Genomic DNA, 20,000 nt, shown 5'->3' with positions numbered 1-20,000 from the left:
AGGCTATAGTGGCTCTGGGAAAGCCATCCGGTGAGATTCACGAGCAGCTTGTGGCGTATGATGAAGAAGGTGGAGGAGAAATGGACACCAACGTGTACGACGTCTCCATCCTGACCTCGGCTCGCTCAGATGGCCGGCTCTGTCCTGATCCTCCTCCGGCCATGTACGCCGTGGTGAAGAAGCCCTCGGCCTGTAAAGGAGACATGGCAGTGATGATCGAGGTGAAGAAAGACGAGGCCGATCACGACCGGGACGGAATTCCCTACGACACGCTGCACATCTACGGCTACGAGGGGTCCGAGTCCCTCGCCGGGTCGCTGAGTTCACTCGAATCGGCTTCTTCCTTCGGATCTGACCTCGATTACGACTTTCTGAGCGACTGGGGACCTCGATTCAGGACACTCGCACAAATTTACGGCTCTGATGTGAACACTTCGTACTGATCCCTGGACACCAAAACCCACAAGGAGAAGATAAAAGAAGATGCTCGAGTTCATTCAGGAAAAATTACATTATTATTATTATTATTATTATTACTATTATTATCATCATTATGTCCCATCTTTATAGTGGAACATTTGGTTTTCTAATTGATTATATTTGAATATTTTTTAATAGGACAGTTGCTCAGCTCCTGATGCTGATCTCAGAGCAGCAGAAACTCTCAAAAATAAACTTTTATAACTAAATAAACTAACACTTCTTATTCTTATTATATACTTTTAAGATAAATCACACATTCTGCATGTTAGTGTTGTCTCTGTTAGTGTCTCTCTGATTTATTATAACGGCACACACTCGGGTTAATAGTACACCTTATCCCGCAGGGTTCTAGAGCAGTTCTTATCTTTCATCTGTCTGAATTTTTCATAACTCAGGTGTTCAGCTCACATCTACTCTTTATCCATTTTTATATTAACTCACTGCTGTCACTTAACAGGACAAACAAACCCTGCAGCTTGAGACCATGTGACCTCCTCTGTCCTGAAGAAACCTTCAAGAACCTTCTGACCAATCAGAGTCCAGAATACTATTTAACACCAAAACTGTCCACACCAGGGGAGGAGAAATGACTGAACACTCTATAGATGTGATATTGTTTAAAGTTATTACATTTAACACGAACGAGAAACACACACACACACACACACACACACACACACGAGTAAGAGTAATATTAGCTGCAGGAAATGGCTGCAGTCATGCAGCAGTGGGAGAAACACAGGAAACGGTATAAAGAGCCGCTGACAGAATTACAGAGCAATCGGAGTTTATTTGACAGAAATCATCAACACCGAGACTGTGTGTGTGTGTGTGTGTGTGTGTGTGTGTATAAAACTCAAATCTCAAAGGTCCAATACAATACAGCAATGAGGAAATGTTCAGCAGCACACACACACACACACGAGAGAGAGAGAGACAATAAAGCCAGCGATGTTAACCGTCCAGCTGCAGAGTGGGAGAGTTGAGTTTAGATAAATAATTCCAGACGGATTGTTTATACACACAACCTTCTCTTTATTCTCTTCATCATCTAAAGAAGAGACGTTAAAATCTACTGAAAATAATATTTCACTTTAAAGTCTTCAACTCAAGTTAAAGTTTGAGTTATGTTTTAACTCAGAACAAAAAAGCCATTTAAAAAAAAGTGTCACATCATCATCATTATTATTATTATTATTATTATTATTATTATTATTATTGTTGTTGTTGTTGTTGTTGTTATTATTATTATTATTATTATCAGTGTTCAGGAAAATATAAAAATAAACACAGCATGTTGAAACTGACTTTAGAAAACATTCAGATCAGATCAGTGGAAGTTTCCAGACGTCTGCTCAGATTTTTATTTTTTTATTTTTTGAAATATTATTTCGTTTTTTCATGAATAACAATTATTTCATTTAAATATGTATAACGTTTAAAGTTTGTGTTTAGTTTTTTAAGTAATGATTATAACGGCGACTCGGAGTCACGAGAGATCTCAACATCACAGAACCTTAATGTCTGAGATTCACTCTGACTCTGATTCTGACTCTAACTCTGACTCTGATGCTAATATTGATTCTGACTGATTCAGACTCTGATTCTGTTTCTGACTGACTCTAATTCTGATTCTGTCTCTGACTCTGAGACAGTGTTAATGTGTAGGAATTGTTTTATTTCATCGTGGTTATTTTCTGAACCTTTACCTTCACGTCTTCTTCATCTACACAATAAACGGATGCCTTCTCACTGGCAAACCACACCCACTAAATCAGCCACTTCCTGTCAAGAAAAGTCACTTCCTGTTCTCTTATCTGTTAAGTAAAACCGCACATGGGAGCGTTTTCCTGTTTTTCATTCCTGAGAGAAAAAGCTCCTAGGAATTTTTTTTAAAGAAGAAGAGAGTTTACTCTATAGAGTGTGTAGAGTTTATAGAGTGTGTAGAGTTTATAGAGTGTGTAGAGTTTATAGAGCTCCTCTGGTCAGCTCCTCTCTCCGGTTGGAGTTTATTATTTTCTGAATTATTTCCTGCGTCTCTGTTTCAGTAAAATATCTCATTTAAGACAAACGAAGATTAAAAAGTGTTTCTTAAATTCTTTCTGTTTTCTTTATATTTTTCTCTTATATGATGATGTCATTCTCCACATCTCTCACACACTCCTTCTTTTCTTCTGTTTTTGAAATTCTTCAGTCAGAAGAAGAAACTAGGAAAAAAAAGAATTTAATATAGAAATATCTGTTTAACTCTTATTTTTCACTTTTTTTACGAGTATTACGAGTGTTAAATATAATAAACTTTACACAGATTAATGATGGCGGATGTTCTGAAGTGTCTCCTGCATCTTGGCTCAGATCCTCCTGTTTCAGACAGACTTCCACATCAAACTCTTTCAGGAGGCTGAGAACCCTCATCTACTCACTTATGTAGAAGAAGAAGATGATAGTGTTCCACACACACATGAACCCTCTTGAAGCACATACTCTTCTAAGAAAAGGTTCTTTAAGGATGATTTGAATTAAAGATTTGAAACTTAATAAATGAAAGGTTCTAGCTGGAACACTGATAGAACCCAGTCTGCTCAGGTTCTCCAGTGGTGTTTTCTGCTCTGAGACACAGAGGTGTGTGAAGAAAGCCTGCGTTGTGTTCTTGCTCCTTCTTCACACACAAAGGAGCCGGGACCCGAGCTGGAATTCCCGAGCGGAAACTCGGGTGAGATTCCAACTCAGACCTGGAGGCAGCATTTAAAAGAAAACACACAAACACTGTGGAGTAGAAGACAAAGGGACACATCACACCTTCAACACACACACTGACCTTATCACAGGTCTAAAAAACCTCCAGCTCACAAACCTCCAGAAATGTCTCCCTTTATAACAACGACAATAAACACAGAGGGAGATCTTATCTTTATTTAAAATATTCAATAGTTTAGAATGTAACTCTTCCTGAAACCGTTCACTTCCTTTATTCTGAGTTGCTTCATGATCTTGGTGTGGATCAGTGAAGTCCTCCATGTCCAACATCTTCTGCAGCGTGATGCTGTGTTCAGTCTCACATCTACACAACACACACAACCTTTTACACACCCTCTATTTAGTGAACAGAAAATAATTGTTTTAAAGCAACTTTTGTGTACTTTAGCAGGAAGTCTGGTCATCCTGGTCAACTCTGTCATTAAGTCCAGAACATTTTAATCGAAGAAGTGCAACTTGATTAAAAGTCTATAATTCACAGAATGGTTTCTATTCTCTCTAGAAGTGAGTGTTGAACCAACATCAACAACACAGACAAACAAACACAAACAACATAGTGATGTAAATAAACATAAATAAATGAATAAACTGACCACACTTCACACTTTCCTCTGGAGCCTACAGCATGCTCACTTTTACACAGACTTTATATTTATAACTTCAAAAGACATTAAATAAATTACACACGGAAATGCCGATAACACTGCTAAAGGCTCAACCCTTTCCTGAGTAACACACACACACACACACACACACAAAAAAACTCATCTGATAAAATAAAGCATTTAATCTACACACTAATCCATCCAGGAAATTCTCGGGGAAAAAGTTCCCCAAAACACACACACACACACACACACACACGATAAACTGAAATAAATGATGAGCAGTAATCAGTAGAGTAGAGACTGAGTGGCTGCAGTACATAACCATGACCACCAGGGGGAGTGATGAGCTGTAATAACACGAGGCTGTAACACAACACGTCACGTGGTCAGTGGTTAATTTCTTATTATTTCAATAACTACACTTATTGTCTCACCTGATGAACTGAATACAGATTAAATGTTGCTTAAACACATCAATTACACACTAAATATTCCTGTAAAATTGTTATTCAGTTCACAAACATGAGGTTAGTTTTGCTAATTTGGGGTTAAATATTTTGTATATTTGTTTATTTACTTGTTTATTAAATTTACAAACACAGAAACACAGACACAGAAAATTCAGTGTCAACATTGAGAGCTTGATAACATTAATAACATTTCTTTTATAAGCTCTGTAATAAATCTTTACACCACAGTGCAGATAAACTCTGGTGTCAGAAGATGGCAGTGTTTCTGTTTATCATCTCGGACCGTTTCCATCTGGAACACCAACATCAGGGTTTTATTGTTGATCTTTCGGCTGCTCCCTATGTGTGTGAGGGGTCGCCACAGCAGGCCAACTGGTCCACACAACAACTTGGCACAGGTAATTTGCAGGTTTATAAACAGCTGAAACGTGTGTGTGTGTGTGTGTGTGTGTGTGTGTTAGGACAGTTACACAGCACTGTAATAAACACGTGTTTTAATGTCAGTAAATATAAAAGACAATCAGATTCCTAACTCTGATTCCTAAAGAAACACTAACTTCCTCCTGCTTAACTCTAACAGACAGAGGTGCTAGTACTAGGACCACATGCAGTTAGAAGTGAGCTTTCTGATTACAGAGTAACGGTGGATGGTCTTTCGGTTTCATCTTGTCCAGCAGTAAAAGATCTTGGTGTGATTATTGACTCTGGTCTTTCGTTTGATGCTCATGTAGATAATATCAATCGGGTAGCCTTCTTCCATCTCAGAAATATCGCTAAGATAAGAAATATGTTGTCGCTTCATGATGCAGAGAAACTAGTTCATGCTTTTGTTACCTCTAGGTTGGATTATTGTAATGTCTTACTGTCTGGATGTTCCAGTAGGAGCAGAAACAAGCTCCAGTTAGTCCAGAATGCAGCAGCTAGAGTCCTAACTAGAACCAGAAGATATGAACACATCACTCCTATTTTAGCCGCACTACATTGGCTCCCAGTCAAATTTCGCATTAATAAAAAAAATACTGTTATTGACCTATAAAGCACTAAATGGTCTCGCGCCACAGTACTTGAGTGACCTTTTGGTTATTTATGTTTGCCAGTTTCCAGTGTGACCACTGCCTCTACCCCTGGTCAGAGTCTGGTCACTTGGTGGTGCTCACTGATGCTGTGGATGGACCTGTGTGGACAGCCTGTGACCAGGAGACAGCCATGGACAGAGACATTTGGGGACTTTCACACCATCACAGATCTGCCATTTCATCTATCAGCTTGTGACAGCAAAGAACTAGTGTCTATAATGACCTTAGAAACTACACTGACCTAATAGTTCCTCATGGGTCATTGATTGCTGTTGTAGAAAGGACATTAATCAGTTACAGTTACATTATTTACTGTTTAGTGTCACCCAAATGAGGATGGGTTCCCTTCTGAGCCTGGTTCCTCTCAAGGTTTCTTCCTCAGATCATCTCAGGGAGTTTTTCCTCACCACCGTCATCTCAGGCTTCTCATTAGGGATAAAATAGTCACTTTAATTTAAACTTTATATTTTTTTGAGATAATGTTCATTGTTAAAAGCTCTATACAAATAAATTGAATTGAATTACACTGAACAGTGTGTTTACAGAAGAAATGGGCGGAGCTTAAACAGCGCAGAAATCTGGGGACTTTTCCAATCTGTGTATCTTTATATAATCTTCATTTATTTTTGAGAGGAGAGAATCATACACTCGGTCTCAGCGGTCAAGGAGTTGTGAAGTCAAAAACTGCTTTATTTCATTTATTTCTTTTATAATAAAAATGTTTGTTGTTTAAAATGTAAAGGCTAAAAGGCTTTTTACATTTTACCAAATTCTTCTTCTTTTTATTAATATTATTATTACTATTATTATTATTATTATTATTATTATTATTATTATTTCTAGCACAGCTTCCTTTTCAGAACAAGAAAACAACATAACAAGATCAAATTACATTAAAATCCCCTCAGGGGAAGAGAGAGAGAGAGAGAGAGAGAGAGAGAGAGAGAGAGAGAGAGAGAGAGAGAGAAAGAGAGAAGGGTGGGGCTCTTTTTGCCTCCTCAGTCTCTCATGCTGAATAAAAACCCTCACAGTTCTTCTCTCAGGATGAACAGATGAACAGAGTGAGAGAGAGAGAGAGAGAGAGACGGAGGATTAGTGTTTATTTTTCACTCCTGAAGCCTGTAAGAGGAAGTGAAGTGAAGTGAAAGTCGGCATCTCCTCTGGGATACGAGCTGGAGATTTTCTTACCAGCGTGATGGAGTGACTGCATACACACACATACACACACACACACACACATACACACACACACACACACACACACACAGAGAGCTGGGTAAGTGCACTAGAGCACCTGCTCACTCGCTCTTCATCACACAGCAGGAGAAAACATAAAATCTGACTCTTGACCTCGAGTAATAATTCTGTAATAAATGAAGAAAACTTATTTTTAACGTGTAATAAAGTTTATTTCTGCGAGAGACGTGGAGATGAGCTGGAGTTCAACATGTTTCAGTGCCTCTGAGATGGAGGAAAAACAGGAAGCTGATGAAACTCATCTGTTCTGGTAAGAGTCACTTTTATTTCTTTTTATTTCTATCAGGTTAATGGTTTCAGTGGTTTATTATGTTAATGGTTTAATGGGTTTACTGGGAAACAGCTCACAATGTGTATCATGTATTTTATTCACATACTTTATGTCACATGATGCTAACGTGTAGTTATCAAATCATTTGTGTATATGTTTTAGTGTGTGTGTGTGTGTGTGTGTGTGTGCTCTTGGCTAAATACCTCACGCTCGTGATGCTACACACGTAATCATTTTTCTTTCATATTCAAACCCAGAGTCGGAAGTCGGCTGAAATAAATCACACATTTTAGTAGACGAGAAACAAACGAAGCAGCAGGACTTCAAGGTGCACATGAGATCATGAGAAATAATCCGCAAGTTAAATCATGACTTCAGCAAAGTTTTATAAAGTCGCTGAGAAAACCCTGTTTGGAAAACTGACTTCCTGAAGGTTTGTGTGTGATTTGGTGAGCTTCCTGTCAATCATTTTGACAAGAAACAATTCTGCATGAATGGGCGGAGCTTCATTTAAATCCTGAAACTCAGTCACTGATAATGATTTTTTAACAATCTGTACACAGGATTCTGTTAGAGTTTAATCTGAGGTTAAAGAACTGAATAATCCTGCGTTCACGATCGACAGGGACAATTTATATTCACATTCACATTCACATTCAAATTCACATTCAAATTCACATTCAAATTCACATTCAAATTCACATTCACATTCACATCCACATTCAAATTCACATCCACATTCACATTTAAATTTACATTCAAATTCACATTCAAATTCACATTCAAATTCACATTCACATTCACATTCACATTCAAATTCACATTCACATTCAAATTCACATTCAAATTCACATTCACATTCACATCCACATTCACATTCAAATTCACATTCAAATTCACATTCAAATTCACATTCAAATTCACATTCACATTCACATCCACATTCAAATTCACATCCACATTCACATTTAAATTTACATTCACATTCACATTCACATTCACATTTAAATTTACATTCACATTCACATTCAAATTCACATTCACATTCACATAAACATTCATATTCACATTTACATTCACATTCACATTCACATTCACATTCACATTCACATTCAAATTCACATTCACATAAACATTCATATTCACATTCACATTTAAATTCACATTCAAATTCACATTCAAATTCACATTCACATTCACATTCACATTCACATTCAAATTCACATTCAAATTCACATTCACATTCACATTCAAATTCACATTCACATTCAAATTCACATTCACATTCACATTCAAATTCACATTCACATTCACATTCAAATTCACATTCACATTCACATTCAAATTCACATTCACATTTAAATTTACATTCACATTCACATTCACATTCACATTCAAATTCACATTCACATTCACATACAAATTCAAATTCACATTCAAGTTTAAATTCACATTCACATTCACATACAAATTCAAATTCAAATTCACATTCAAGTTTAAATTCAAATTCACATTCACATTCACATTCAAATTCACATTTACATTCAAATTCACATTCAAATTCACATTCACATTTAAATTCACATTCAAATTCACATTCACATACAAATTCACATTCACATTCAAATTCACATTCACATTCACATTCACATTCAAATTCAAATTCACATTCACATTCACATTCAAATTCACATTCACATTCAAATTCACATTCACATTCACATACAAATTCAAATTCACATTCACATTCACATTCAAATTCACATTTACATTCAAATTCACATTCAAATTCACATTCACATTTAAATTCACATTCACATTCAAATTCACATTCACATTCACATTCACATTCAAATTCACATTCACATTCACATACAAATTCAAATTCAAATTCACATTCACATTCACATTCAAATTCACATTTACATTCAAATTCAAATTCAAATTCACATTCACATTCAAATTCACATTCACATTCACATACAAATTCAAATTCAAATTCAAATTCACATTCACATTCACATTCAAATTCACATTTACATTCAAATTCACATTCAAATTCACATTCACATTTAAATTCACATTCAAATTCACATTCACATTCACATACAAATTCACATTCACATACAAATTCACATTCACATTCAAATTCACATTCACATTCAAATTCAAATTCAAATTCACATTCACATTCACATTCACATTCAAATTCACATTCACATTCACATTCAAATTCACATTCACATTCAAATTCACATTCAAATTCACATTTACATTCAAATTCACATTCACATTCACATTTAAATTCAAATTCACATTTACATTCAAATTCACATTCAAATTCACATTCACATTCAAATTCAAATTCACATTTAAATTCACATTCACATTCAAATTCACATTCACATTCAAATTCACATTCACATTCACATTCACATTCACATTCACATTTAAATTCACATTTACATTCAAATTCAAATTCACATTCAAATTCACATTCACATTCACATTCACATTCACATTCAAATTCACATTCAAATTCACATTTACATTCAAATTCACATTCAAATTCACATTCACATTCACATTCAAATTCACATTCACATTTAAATTCTCATTCAGATTCACATTCAAATTCACAATTAAATTCACATTCAAATTCACAATTAAATTCACATTCAAATTCACATTCACATTTAAATTCACATTCATATATTCACATTCACATGTAAATTCACATTCACATTCACATTTAAATTCACGTTCACATTTAAATTCACATTCAGATTCACATTCACATTTAAATTCACATTCACATTTAAATTCACATTGACATTCAAATTCACATTCACATTCACATTTAAATTCACGTTCACATTTAAATTCACATTTACATTCACATTCAAATTCAAATTCAAATTCACATTCATATTCACATTCACATTTAAATTCACATTCACATTTAAATTCACATTCACATAAACATTCATATTCACATTCACATTTAAATTCACATTTAAATTCACATTTACATTCACATTCAAATTCACATTCACATTCACATTTATATTCACATTTACATTCACATTCAAATTCACATTCACATTTAAATTCACATTCACATTTAAATTCACATTCACATTTAAATTCACATTCATATTCACACGTGATGTTCCTGTAAGTGGAGATGTGTGTGTTCCTGTAGGTGGTGATGTGTGTGTTCCTGTAGGTGGAGATGTGTGTGTTCCTGTAAGTGGAGATGTGTGTGTTCCTGTAGGTGGAGATGTGTGTGTTCCTGTAGGTGGTGATGTGTGTGTTCCTGTAGGTGAAGATGTGTGTGTTCCTGTAGGAGATGTGTGTGTTTCTGTAGGTGGAGATGTGTGTGTTCCTGCAGGTGGAGATGTGTGTGTTCCTGTAGGTGAAGATGTGTGTGTTCCTGTAGGAGATGTGTGTGTTCCTGTAGGTGAAGATGTGTGTGTTCCTGTAGGAGATGTGTGTGTTCCTGTAGGTGGTGATGTGTGTGTTCCTGTAGGTGGAGATGTGTGTGTTCCTGTAGGTGGTGATGTGTGTTCCTGTAGGTGGTGATGTGTGTGTTCCTGTAGGTGGTGATGTATGTGTTCCTGTAGGAGATGTGTGTGTTCCTGTAGGTGGAGATGTGTGTGTTCCTGTAGGAGATGTGTGTGTTCCTGTAGGTGGTGATGTGTGTGTTCCTGTAGGTGGAGATGTGTGTGTTCCTGTAGGTGGTGATGTGTGTTCCTGTAGGTGGTGATGTGTGTGTTCCTGTAGGTGGTGATGTGTGTGTTCCTGTAGGAGATGTGTGTGTTCCTGTAGGTGGTGATGTGTGTTCCTGTAGGTGGTGATGTGTGTGTTCCTGTAGGTGGTGATGTGTGTGTTCCTGTAGGAGATGTGTGTGTTCCTGTAGGTGGAGATGTGTGTGTTCCTGTAGGTGGTGATGTGTGTGTTCCTGTAGGAGATGTGTGTGTTCCTGTAGGTGGAGATGTGTGTATTCCTGTAGGTGGTGATGTGTGTGTTCCTGTAGGTGGTGATGTGTGTGTTCCTGTAGGAGATGTGTGTGTTCCTGTAGGTGGAGATGTGTGTATTCCTGTAGGTGGTGATGTGTGTGTTCCTGTAGGTGGTGATGTGTGTGTTCCTGTAGGAGATGTGTGTGTTCCTGTATGTGGAGATGTGTGTGTTCCTGTAGGTGGTGATGTGTGTGTTCCTGTAGGTGGAGATGTGTGTGTTCCTGTAGGAGATGTGTGTGTTCCTGTAGGTGGAGATGTGTGTATTCCTGTAGGTGGAGATGTGTGTGTTCCTGCAGGTGGAGATGTGTGTGTTCCTGTAGGAGATGTGTGTGTTCCTGTAGGTGAAGATGTGTGTGTTCCTGTAGGAGATGTGTGTGTTCCTGTAGGTGGTGATGTGTGTGTTCCTGTAGGTGGTGATGTGTGTGTTCCTGTAGGAGATGTGTGTGTTCCTGTAGGTGGTGATGTGTGTGTTCCTGTAGGTGGTGATGTGTGTGTTCCTGTAGGTGGTGATGTGTGTGTTCCTGTAGGTGGTGATGTGTGTGTTCCTGTAGGTGGAGATGTGTGTGTTCCTGTAGGTGGTGATGTGTGTGTTCCTGTAGGTGGTGATGTGTGTGTTCCTGTAGGTGGAGATGTGTGTGTTCCTGTAGGTGGTGATGTGTGTTCCTGTAGGTGGTGATGTGTGTGTTCCTGTAGGTGGTGATGTGTGTGTTCCTGTAGGAGATGTGTGTGTTCCTGTAGGTGGTGATGTGTGTATTCCTGTAGGTGGTGATGTGTGTTCCTGTAGGTGGTGATGTGTGTGTTCCTGTAGGTGGTGATGTGTGTGTTCCTGTAGGAGATGTGTGTGTTCCTGTAGGTGGAGATGTGTGTGTTCCTGTATGTGGAGATGTGTGTGTTCCTGTAGGTGGAGATGTGTGTGTTCCTGTATGTGGAGATGTGTGTATTCCTGTAGGTGGTGATGTGTGTGTTCCTGTATGTGGAGATGTGTGTGTTCCTGTAGGTGGAGATGTGTGTGTTCCTGTAAGTGGAGATGTGTGTGTTCCTGTAGGAGATGTGTGTGTTCCTGTAGGTGGAGATGTGTGTGTTCCTGTAGGTGGAGATGTGTGTATTCCTGTAGGTGGTGATGTGTGTTCCTGTAGGTGGTGATGTGTGTGTTCCTGTAGGTGGTGATGTGTGTGTTCCTGTAGGAGATGTGTGTGTTCCTGTAGGTGGAGATGTGTGTGTTCCTGTATGTGGAGATGTGTGTGTTCCTGTAGGTGGAGATGTGTGTGTTCCTGTATGTGGAGATGTGTGTATTCCTGTAGGTGGTGATGTGTGTGTTCCTGTATGTGGAGATGTGTGTGTTCCTGTAGGTGGAGATGTGTGTGTTCCTGTAAGTGGAGATGTGTGTGTTCCTGTAGGTGGAGATGTGTGTATTCCTGTAGGTGGAGATGTGTGTGTTCCTGTATGTGGAGATGTGTGTATTCCTGTAGGTGGTGATGTGTGTGTTCCTGTATGTGGAGATGTGTGTGTTCCTGTAGGTGGAGATGTGTGTGTTCCTGTAAGTGGAGATGTGTGTGTTCCTGTAGGTGGAGATGTGTGTGTTCCTGTAGGTGGAGATGTGTGTGTTCCTGTAGGTGGTGATGTGTGTTCCTGTAGGTGGTGATGTGTGTGTTCCTGTAGGTGGAGATGTGTGTGTTCTGTTAGAATCAGTGGTGTAACAGAGGGTGGTGTAACAGAGGGTAGTGTAACAGAGAATGGTGTAACAGAGGGTGGTGTAACACAGAGTTGTGTAACAGATGGTAGTGTAACAGAGAGTGGTGTAACAGAGGGTAGAGTAACAGGGAGTGGTGTAACAGAGGGTGGTGTAACAGAGGGTAGTGCAACAGAGGTTGGTGACAGAGAGTGGTGTAACAGAGGGTGGTGTAACAAAGGGTAGTGTAACAGAGGGTGGTGTAAGAGGGCGGTGTAACAAAGGATAGTGTAACACAGGGCAGTGTAATACAGGGTAGTGTAACAGAGAGTAGTGTAACAGAGGGTGGTGTAATACAGGGTAGTGTAACAGAGGGTAGTGTAACAGAGGGTGGTGTAACAGAGGGTGGTGTAACAAAGGGTGGTGAAATAGAGAGTGGTGTAACAGAGGGTGGTGTAACAGAGGGTGGTGTAGAGAAGATGGTGATCAGGAGGGATTCGGGGTCTGAGGAGCTTGTCTTTTCTGTGGTTTATTTCATCTCAGATGAGCTGGAGTGTGAGTTTTATTGGCTGAAGTTCCACTTAGAGAGAATTAGAGAAATCAATCTGAGAGGAAACGAAGCATGAATAAATAATAAGATCTGCAGATGACGTGTGTGCTTCAGTTTAGTGTTTAGCTCTGATCTGGAAAAATGTGTCTTATAAACACTTATTAGAAGACTTGCTGGCTAACTGACACCAACACTACAAACAGAAACATAACGTCACTGCAGTCGTTTATTTCCCAGCATGCTTTTCTCCTAAAAAACAGGTGCAAGAGAGGATGGTGTAACAGAGGGTGGTGTAACAGAGGGTAGTGTGACAGAAGCTGGTGTAACACAGAGTTGTGTAACAGAGGGTATTGTAACAGAGGGTAGTGTAACAGAGGGTGGTGTAACAGAGAGTGGTGTAACACAGGGTGGTGTAATAGAGAGTGGTGTAACAGAGGGTAGTGTAACAGAGGGTGGTGTAACTGAGAGTGGTGTAACACAGAGTTGTGTAACAGAGGGTAGTATAACAGAGAGTGGTGTAAGAGAGGCTGGTGTGACAGAGGGTAGTGTAACAGAGAGTGGTGTAACAGAGGGTGGTGTAATAGACGATGGTGTAACAGAGGGTGGTGTAACAGAGGTTGGTGTAACAGAGGGTGCTGTAACAGAGGGTGGTGTAATAGAGAGTGGTGTAACAGAGAGTAGTGTAACAGAGGGTGGTGTAACACAGGGTGGTGTTTAATAGAGGGTGGTGTAACAGAGGGTAGAGTAACAGGGAGTGGTATAACAGAGGGTGGTGTGACTGAGAGTGGTGTAACAGAGGGTGGTGTAACAGAGAGTGCTTTAACAGAGGATGGTGTAACAGAGGGTGGTGTAGCAGAGAGTGGTTTAACAGAGGGTGGTGTAACAGAGGTTGGTGTAAGAGAGGGTGCTGTAACAGAGGGTGGTGTAATAGAGAGTGGTGTAACAGAGGGTGATGTAACAGAGGGTAGTGTAACAGGGTGGTGTAACACAGGGTGGTGTAATAGAGAGTGGTGTAACAGAGGGTGATGTAACAGAGGGTAGTGTACCAGAGAGTGGTGTAACAGAGGGTGGTGTAACAGAGGGTGGTGTAACAGAGGGTAGTGTACCAGAGGGTGGTATAACAGAGGGTGGTGTAACAGAGGGTGGTGTAACAGGGTGGTGTAAAAGAGGGTGGTGTAACAGAGGGTGGTGTAATAGAGAGTGGTGTAACAGAGGGTAGTGTAAAAGAGGGTGGTGTAACAGAGGGTGGTGTAAAAAAGGGTGGTGTAACACAGGATAGTGTAACAGAGGGTGGTGTAATACAGGGTAGTGTAACAGAGGGTGGTGTAATAGAGAGTGGTGTGACAGAGAGTGGTGTAACGGAGGGTAATGTAACAGAGGGTGGTGTAACAGAGGGTGATGTAACAGAGAGTGGTGTGACAGAGGGTAGTGTAACAGGGTGGTGTAACAGAGGGTAGTGTACCAGAGAGTGGTGTAACAGAGGGTGGTGTAATAGAGAGTGGTGTAACAGAGGGTGGTGTAATAGAGAGTGGTGTAACACAGGATAGTGTAACAGAGGGTGGTGTAACAGAGGGTGGTGTAATACAGGGTAGTGTAATAGAGAGTGGTGTGACAGAGGGTGGTGTAACAGAGAGTGGTGTAACAAAGCGTAGTGTAACACAGGATAGTGTAACAGAGGGTAGTGTAACAGAGGGTAGTGTACCAAAGAGCGGTGTAACAGAGGGTAATGTAACAGGGTGGTGTAACAGAGGGTGATGTAACAGAGGGTGGTGTAACAGAGGGTAGTGTAACAGAGGGTGGTGTAACAGAGGGTGGTGTACCAGAGAGTGGTGTAACAGAGGGTGGTGTAACAGAGGGTAGTGTACCAAAGAGCGGTGTAACAGAGGGTAATGTAACAGGGTGGTGTAACAGAGGGTGATGTAACAGAGGGTGGTGTAACAGAGGGTAGTGTAACAGAGGGTGGTGTAACAGAGGGTGGTGTACCAGAGAGTGGTGTAACAGAGGGTGGTGTAACAGAGGGTAGTGTACCAAAGAGCGGTGTAACAGAGGGTAATGTAACAGGGTGGTGTAACAGAGGGTGATGTAACAGAGGGTGGTGTAACAGAGGGTGGTGTAACAGAGAGTGGTGTAACAGAGGGTGGTGTAATAGAGAGTGGTGTAACAGAGGGTGGTGTAACAGAGGGTAGTGTACCAAAGAGCGGTGTAACAGAGGGTAATGTAACAGGGTGGTGTAACAGAGGGTGATGTAACAGAGGGTGGTGTAACAGAGGGTGGTGTACCAGAGAGTGGTGTAACAGAGGGTGGTGTAACAGAGGGTAGTGTAACAAAGGGTGGTGTAACAGAGGGTAGTGTAACAGAGGGTGGTGTAACAGAGGGCGGTGAAACAAAGGGTAGTGTAACACAGGGTAGTGTAATACAGGGTAGTGTAACAGAGTAGTGTAACAGAGGGTGGTGTAACAGAGGGTGGTGTAACAGAGGGTGGTGTAACAGAGGGTGGTGTAACAGAGAGTAGTGTAACAGAGGGTGGTGTAACAGAGAGTAGTGTAACAGAGAGTAGTGTAACAGAGAGTGGTGTAACAGAGGGTGGTGTAACAGAGGGTAGTGTAACAGAGGGTGGTGTAACAGAGAGTAGTGTAACAGAGAGTGGTGTAACAGAGGATAGTGTAACAGAGAGTAGTGTAACGGAGGGTAGTGTAACAGAGAGTGGTGTAACAGAGGGTAGTGTAACAGAGGGCAGGGTAACACAGGGTGGTGTAACAGAGGGTAGTATAACACAGGGTGGTGTAACAGAGGGTGGTGTATCAGAGGGTGGTGTATCAGAGGGTGGTGTAACAGAGAGTGGTGTAATACAGGGTAGTGTAACAGAGGGTAGTGTAACAGAGGGTAGTGTAACAGAGAGTGGTGTAACAGAGGGTAGTGTAACAGAGGGCAGGGTAACACAGGGTGGTGTAACAGAGGGTAGTGTAACACAGGGTGGTGTAACAGAGGGTGGTGTATCAGAGGGTGGTGTAACACAGGGTGGTGTAACAGAGGGTAGTATAACAGAGGGCAGGGTAACACAGGGTGGTGTAACAGAGCGGTGCAACAGAGGGTGGTGTAACAGAGAGTAGGGTAACAGAGGGTAGTGTTACACAGGGTAGTGTAACAGAGGGTGGTGTAACACAGGGTAGTGTAATACAGGGTAGTGTAACAGAGAGTAGTGTAATAGAGAGTGGTGTAACAAAGGGTGGTGTAATAGAGAGTGGTGTAACAAAGGGTAGTGTAACACAGGATAGTGTAACAGAGGGTGGTGTGACAGAGGGTAGTGTAACAGAGGGTGGTGTAATAGAGAGTGGTGTGACAGAGGGTGGTGTAACAGAGGGTAGTGTAACAGCGAGTGGTGTAACAGAGGGTAGTGTAACAGATGGTAGTGTAACAGAGAGTGGTGTAACAGAGAGTGGTGTAACAGAGGGTGGTGTAATAGAGGGTGGTGTAACAGAGGACAGTGTAACAGAGGGTAGTGTACCAGAGAGTGGTGTAACAGAGGGTGGTGTAATAGAGGGTGGTGTAACAGAGGACAGTTTAACAGAGAGTGGTGTAACAGAGGGTGGTGTAGCGGAGGGTAGTGTAACAGAGGACAGTGTAACAGAGGGTAGTGTAACAGAGGGTGGTGTAACAGAGGGTGGTGTAACAGAGGGCAAGGTAACACAGGGTGGTGTAACAGAGGGTAGTATAACACAGGGTGGTGTAACAGAGGGTGGTGTATCAGAGGGTGGTGTAACAGAGAGTGGTGTAATACAGGGTAGTGTAACAGAGGGTGGTGTAACAGAGGGTAGTGTAACAGAGGGCAGGGTAACACAGGGTGGTGTAACAGAGGGTAGTGTAACACAGGGTGGTGTAACAGAGGGTGGTGTATCAGAGGGTGGTGTAACAGAGGGTGGTGTATCAGAGGGTAGTATAACAGAGGGTGGTGTATCAGAGGGTGGTGTATCAGAGGGTAGTATAACAGAGGGCAGGGTAACACAGGGTGGTGTAACAGAGTGGTGCAACAGAGTGGTGCAACAGAGGGTGGTGTAACAGAGGGTGGTGTAACAGAGGGTGGTGTAACAGAGGGTGTGTAGCTCTAGATAAGGGAATAAATGAAACACTACTGCAGCAGTGAATATGTCCTGATGAGGACCGTTTAGAGATTCAGGTCACTGTCAGAGTCACCAAAATAAACCTCCTAAAACCTCTGGACTCCACACGGTGATGTCTCCAGCTCTGCCAGCGCTCCTTACATTGTACTTTAATAATTTAGAAATTATTTAAAAGAAAAACTTACTTTAAATACATCACAGAAATCACGAATCCAAATCGGAACACTTACCTTCATATTTCAGCGATTACCTTTCAAGTTTTAAAATATTTCCTCTAGGGTAGAAACAGGTTTCTTATTTCAGGTTTATCTAGAAGGCTTTTTGGACCAATCACACATCCTGTAATTCCACCCTCTCTACACCAATCAGACATCAGCAACAAGTCTGTGATTAAAATTGACACAAATCACCACAGATTTGTCAAGAATGCAGCTTTTGTATTGACGGTTAAATCTAAATATCACAAACAAGTACAATAAAATCATGGAGATGAATAAATAATCTAATCTAACACACTACGGTCCAATGGAACTTGCTAATGTTTGCAGAGAAAAGCAGCTAAATTAGTTAATTCACATCAGCACCTCATAAATATTAATGAGATTCAATTAAAATATTCATCTGTATATAATTCATCTGTAATTAATAATTCATCAGAATCACACCTGAAATGTCAGAGGAGGAAAGAAGGAAGTGGAAAAGAAACAAAAAAATATTTAAAAAGCAGCTCTGGCTTTAGCAAATTCTTTATTTAAAAAAAAATAAGATAGATAGAGATAGAGAAAGAGAAAGAGAGAGAGAGATGATTGTTGGTGTTTGTTAGTGATCCTGAACCTGATCGAAGCTCATAAAGTCTCTTTCTGGAAAAATCCTTTAAAAAGTGGGATTTTGACCCGAACAGAAACGGACAGTTTCATCTGATCCCTCATCGATTTCACAGAAGCAGGTAAATCCTCCTGAAATCACCTGCAGTCATCTCTAAACCCCTAAATGTCTGGGGAAAAAACAGCATCCTGAATTTAATCCTGTTTTCCTCGAGTACATCGGGACACGCTGGAGCTAAAGTGGCCATCTCTGTCCTCACTGCTCTCTCTAATCTGAGTTAAATGAAACAGAGATCAGATTCCTGAAACAGATCCATAATGAGCTGAGAGGAAAGAGCTGAAGCCTGACCCACGCTGAGGGTTTCTCCTTCTGCACTAATATCACTTCCTGCCATTTAACACTCTCCACATGATCACATTACGCTGTAAGTGCTTCTTCACTAACGGAAACGTTAATAAGAACTTCAAAACTTTTTATTGCTGTTGCTGAGACTTTTCTCTGACCTGAGACACTGACCTTAACCTCACAGCAGCTTCTAAATCTCTAATCTACAGCCAGATGATGTGGAACCTTAAACCCAGATCAGACTTCCAGTTATTATAGATAACATCTGGAACAAGCTAGCACACTTACGCTCAGTTATCATCTCTGATTAATGTACACTTTTCTGTTAAAAATACGGAGTTGTCAGTGTAGAGCACACAAACCTCACACACACACACTCACACAAACACAGCAGAGTGCTGGCTTGACATTCTCAGTGTAAATCTCATGTTCACACACACACACACACACACACTGGAGTGTGTATAGAGTTTACTCTGTGGATTCCTGGAGCTTTTCTACACAATTCTATTAAAGGTTCAATATTTACAGCTGAAAATAGCTCTGAGAGATTAGCGGCTGAAAGACGAGCGGTCACTACTACAGTTTCAGATAAATACATCAAACCACAGAGGAGCAGCGCTGAAGAACCAACGGAGGAACGCTTTCACCCGAAGACGAGAAGCCCAGACGTTCACTCAGTCAAGAAGCTTTTAAAAAAATAAATCAATGTTTTAACCTTGTTTAAATGTTTATATGTTTGATAGGAAAATATCAGGTTTTAGTGTGAATTTGTGTAAATTGTGTTATCTAACACTGTTTTGTGTAAAAACTTCGTTCAGTCTCTGTTCGTTCGCTCAGATGAGTAACATGTTCACTAACGACTTCATCAGAAATAAAAAATCCGGTAAATAATCTAGATTCACTTTTATCTACAGTCTCACATCCTGCCTGGAAATGTTACTGGAAATGATGCTTGTTGATTCATCTATCCATCTACACACACCACACACACACACACACCACACACACACACACACACACACACACCACACACACACACACACACACACACACGCACACACACACACTCTCCCCGATGGCTAGAGTCTAAGAGATCAGATTAGATCAGACGGATGTAAGGAGTTTGGATTGTTGATGTCATTAAGTGAGGGTCTGCTCTCTTTATATTAATGGTTTACTAATAATAATAATAATAATAATAATAATAATAATAATAATAATAATAATAATAATAATAATACAGTGAAGTCTAACAGAGTCAGATTATTAACGTATTCCCCACTACTACTCCACTACTGCATCAAAATAAACCGCTGTTTAATCTCATGAACATGTGTGTGTGTGTGTCTAGCTAACTGCAGTCAGACCACTTTCACATTGAAACTAAATTGATTTGGGTGTGTTCCTGTAAACTGAGCTTCCACACACACACACACACACAAACACACACACACACACACAAACACACACACACACAGAGTTCATGTTCATATTAAAGTCTGTCTGTCCCTATTAATCTGTCTGTCTCACTGTGTGTGTGTGTGTG

At 40.3% G+C, this 20,000-nt stretch overlaps 2 protein-coding genes across 2 annotated transcripts in view; both read left to right on the top strand.

Annotated features, from left to right (window-relative positions):
* Positions 1–1,330, top strand: part of cdh5 (cadherin 5) — a 15,225-nt gene extending 13,895 nt beyond the window's left edge. Inside the window, exon 12 of the mRNA XM_058382169.1 lies at positions 1–1,330. This exon is cut by the window's left edge and continues 42 nt beyond it. Coding sequence (XP_058238152.1) covers positions 1–443 — 443 coding nt within the window. The 3' untranslated portion in view covers positions 444–1,330.
* A 5,064-nt stretch (positions 1,331–6,394) lies between these two features.
* bean1 (brain expressed, associated with NEDD4, 1) overlaps positions 6,395–20,000 on the top strand; it is a 30,207-nt gene continuing 16,601 nt past the window's right edge. Inside the window, exon 1 of the mRNA XM_058381659.1 lies at positions 6,395–6,901. The gene's annotated coding sequence lies outside the window, so the exon portion shown is untranslated. The remainder of the gene's footprint in view (positions 6,902–20,000) is intronic.

Source organism: Hemibagrus wyckioides, linkage group LG27 (assembly GCF_019097595.1).
Source record: "Hemibagrus wyckioides isolate EC202008001 linkage group LG27, SWU_Hwy_1.0, whole genome shotgun sequence".
Taxonomy (NCBI): Eukaryota; Metazoa; Chordata; class Actinopteri; order Siluriformes; family Bagridae; genus Hemibagrus; species Hemibagrus wyckioides.
Note: the sequence above shows the minus strand (reverse complement) of the source record. Positions and strands in the feature narration are given on the sequence as shown.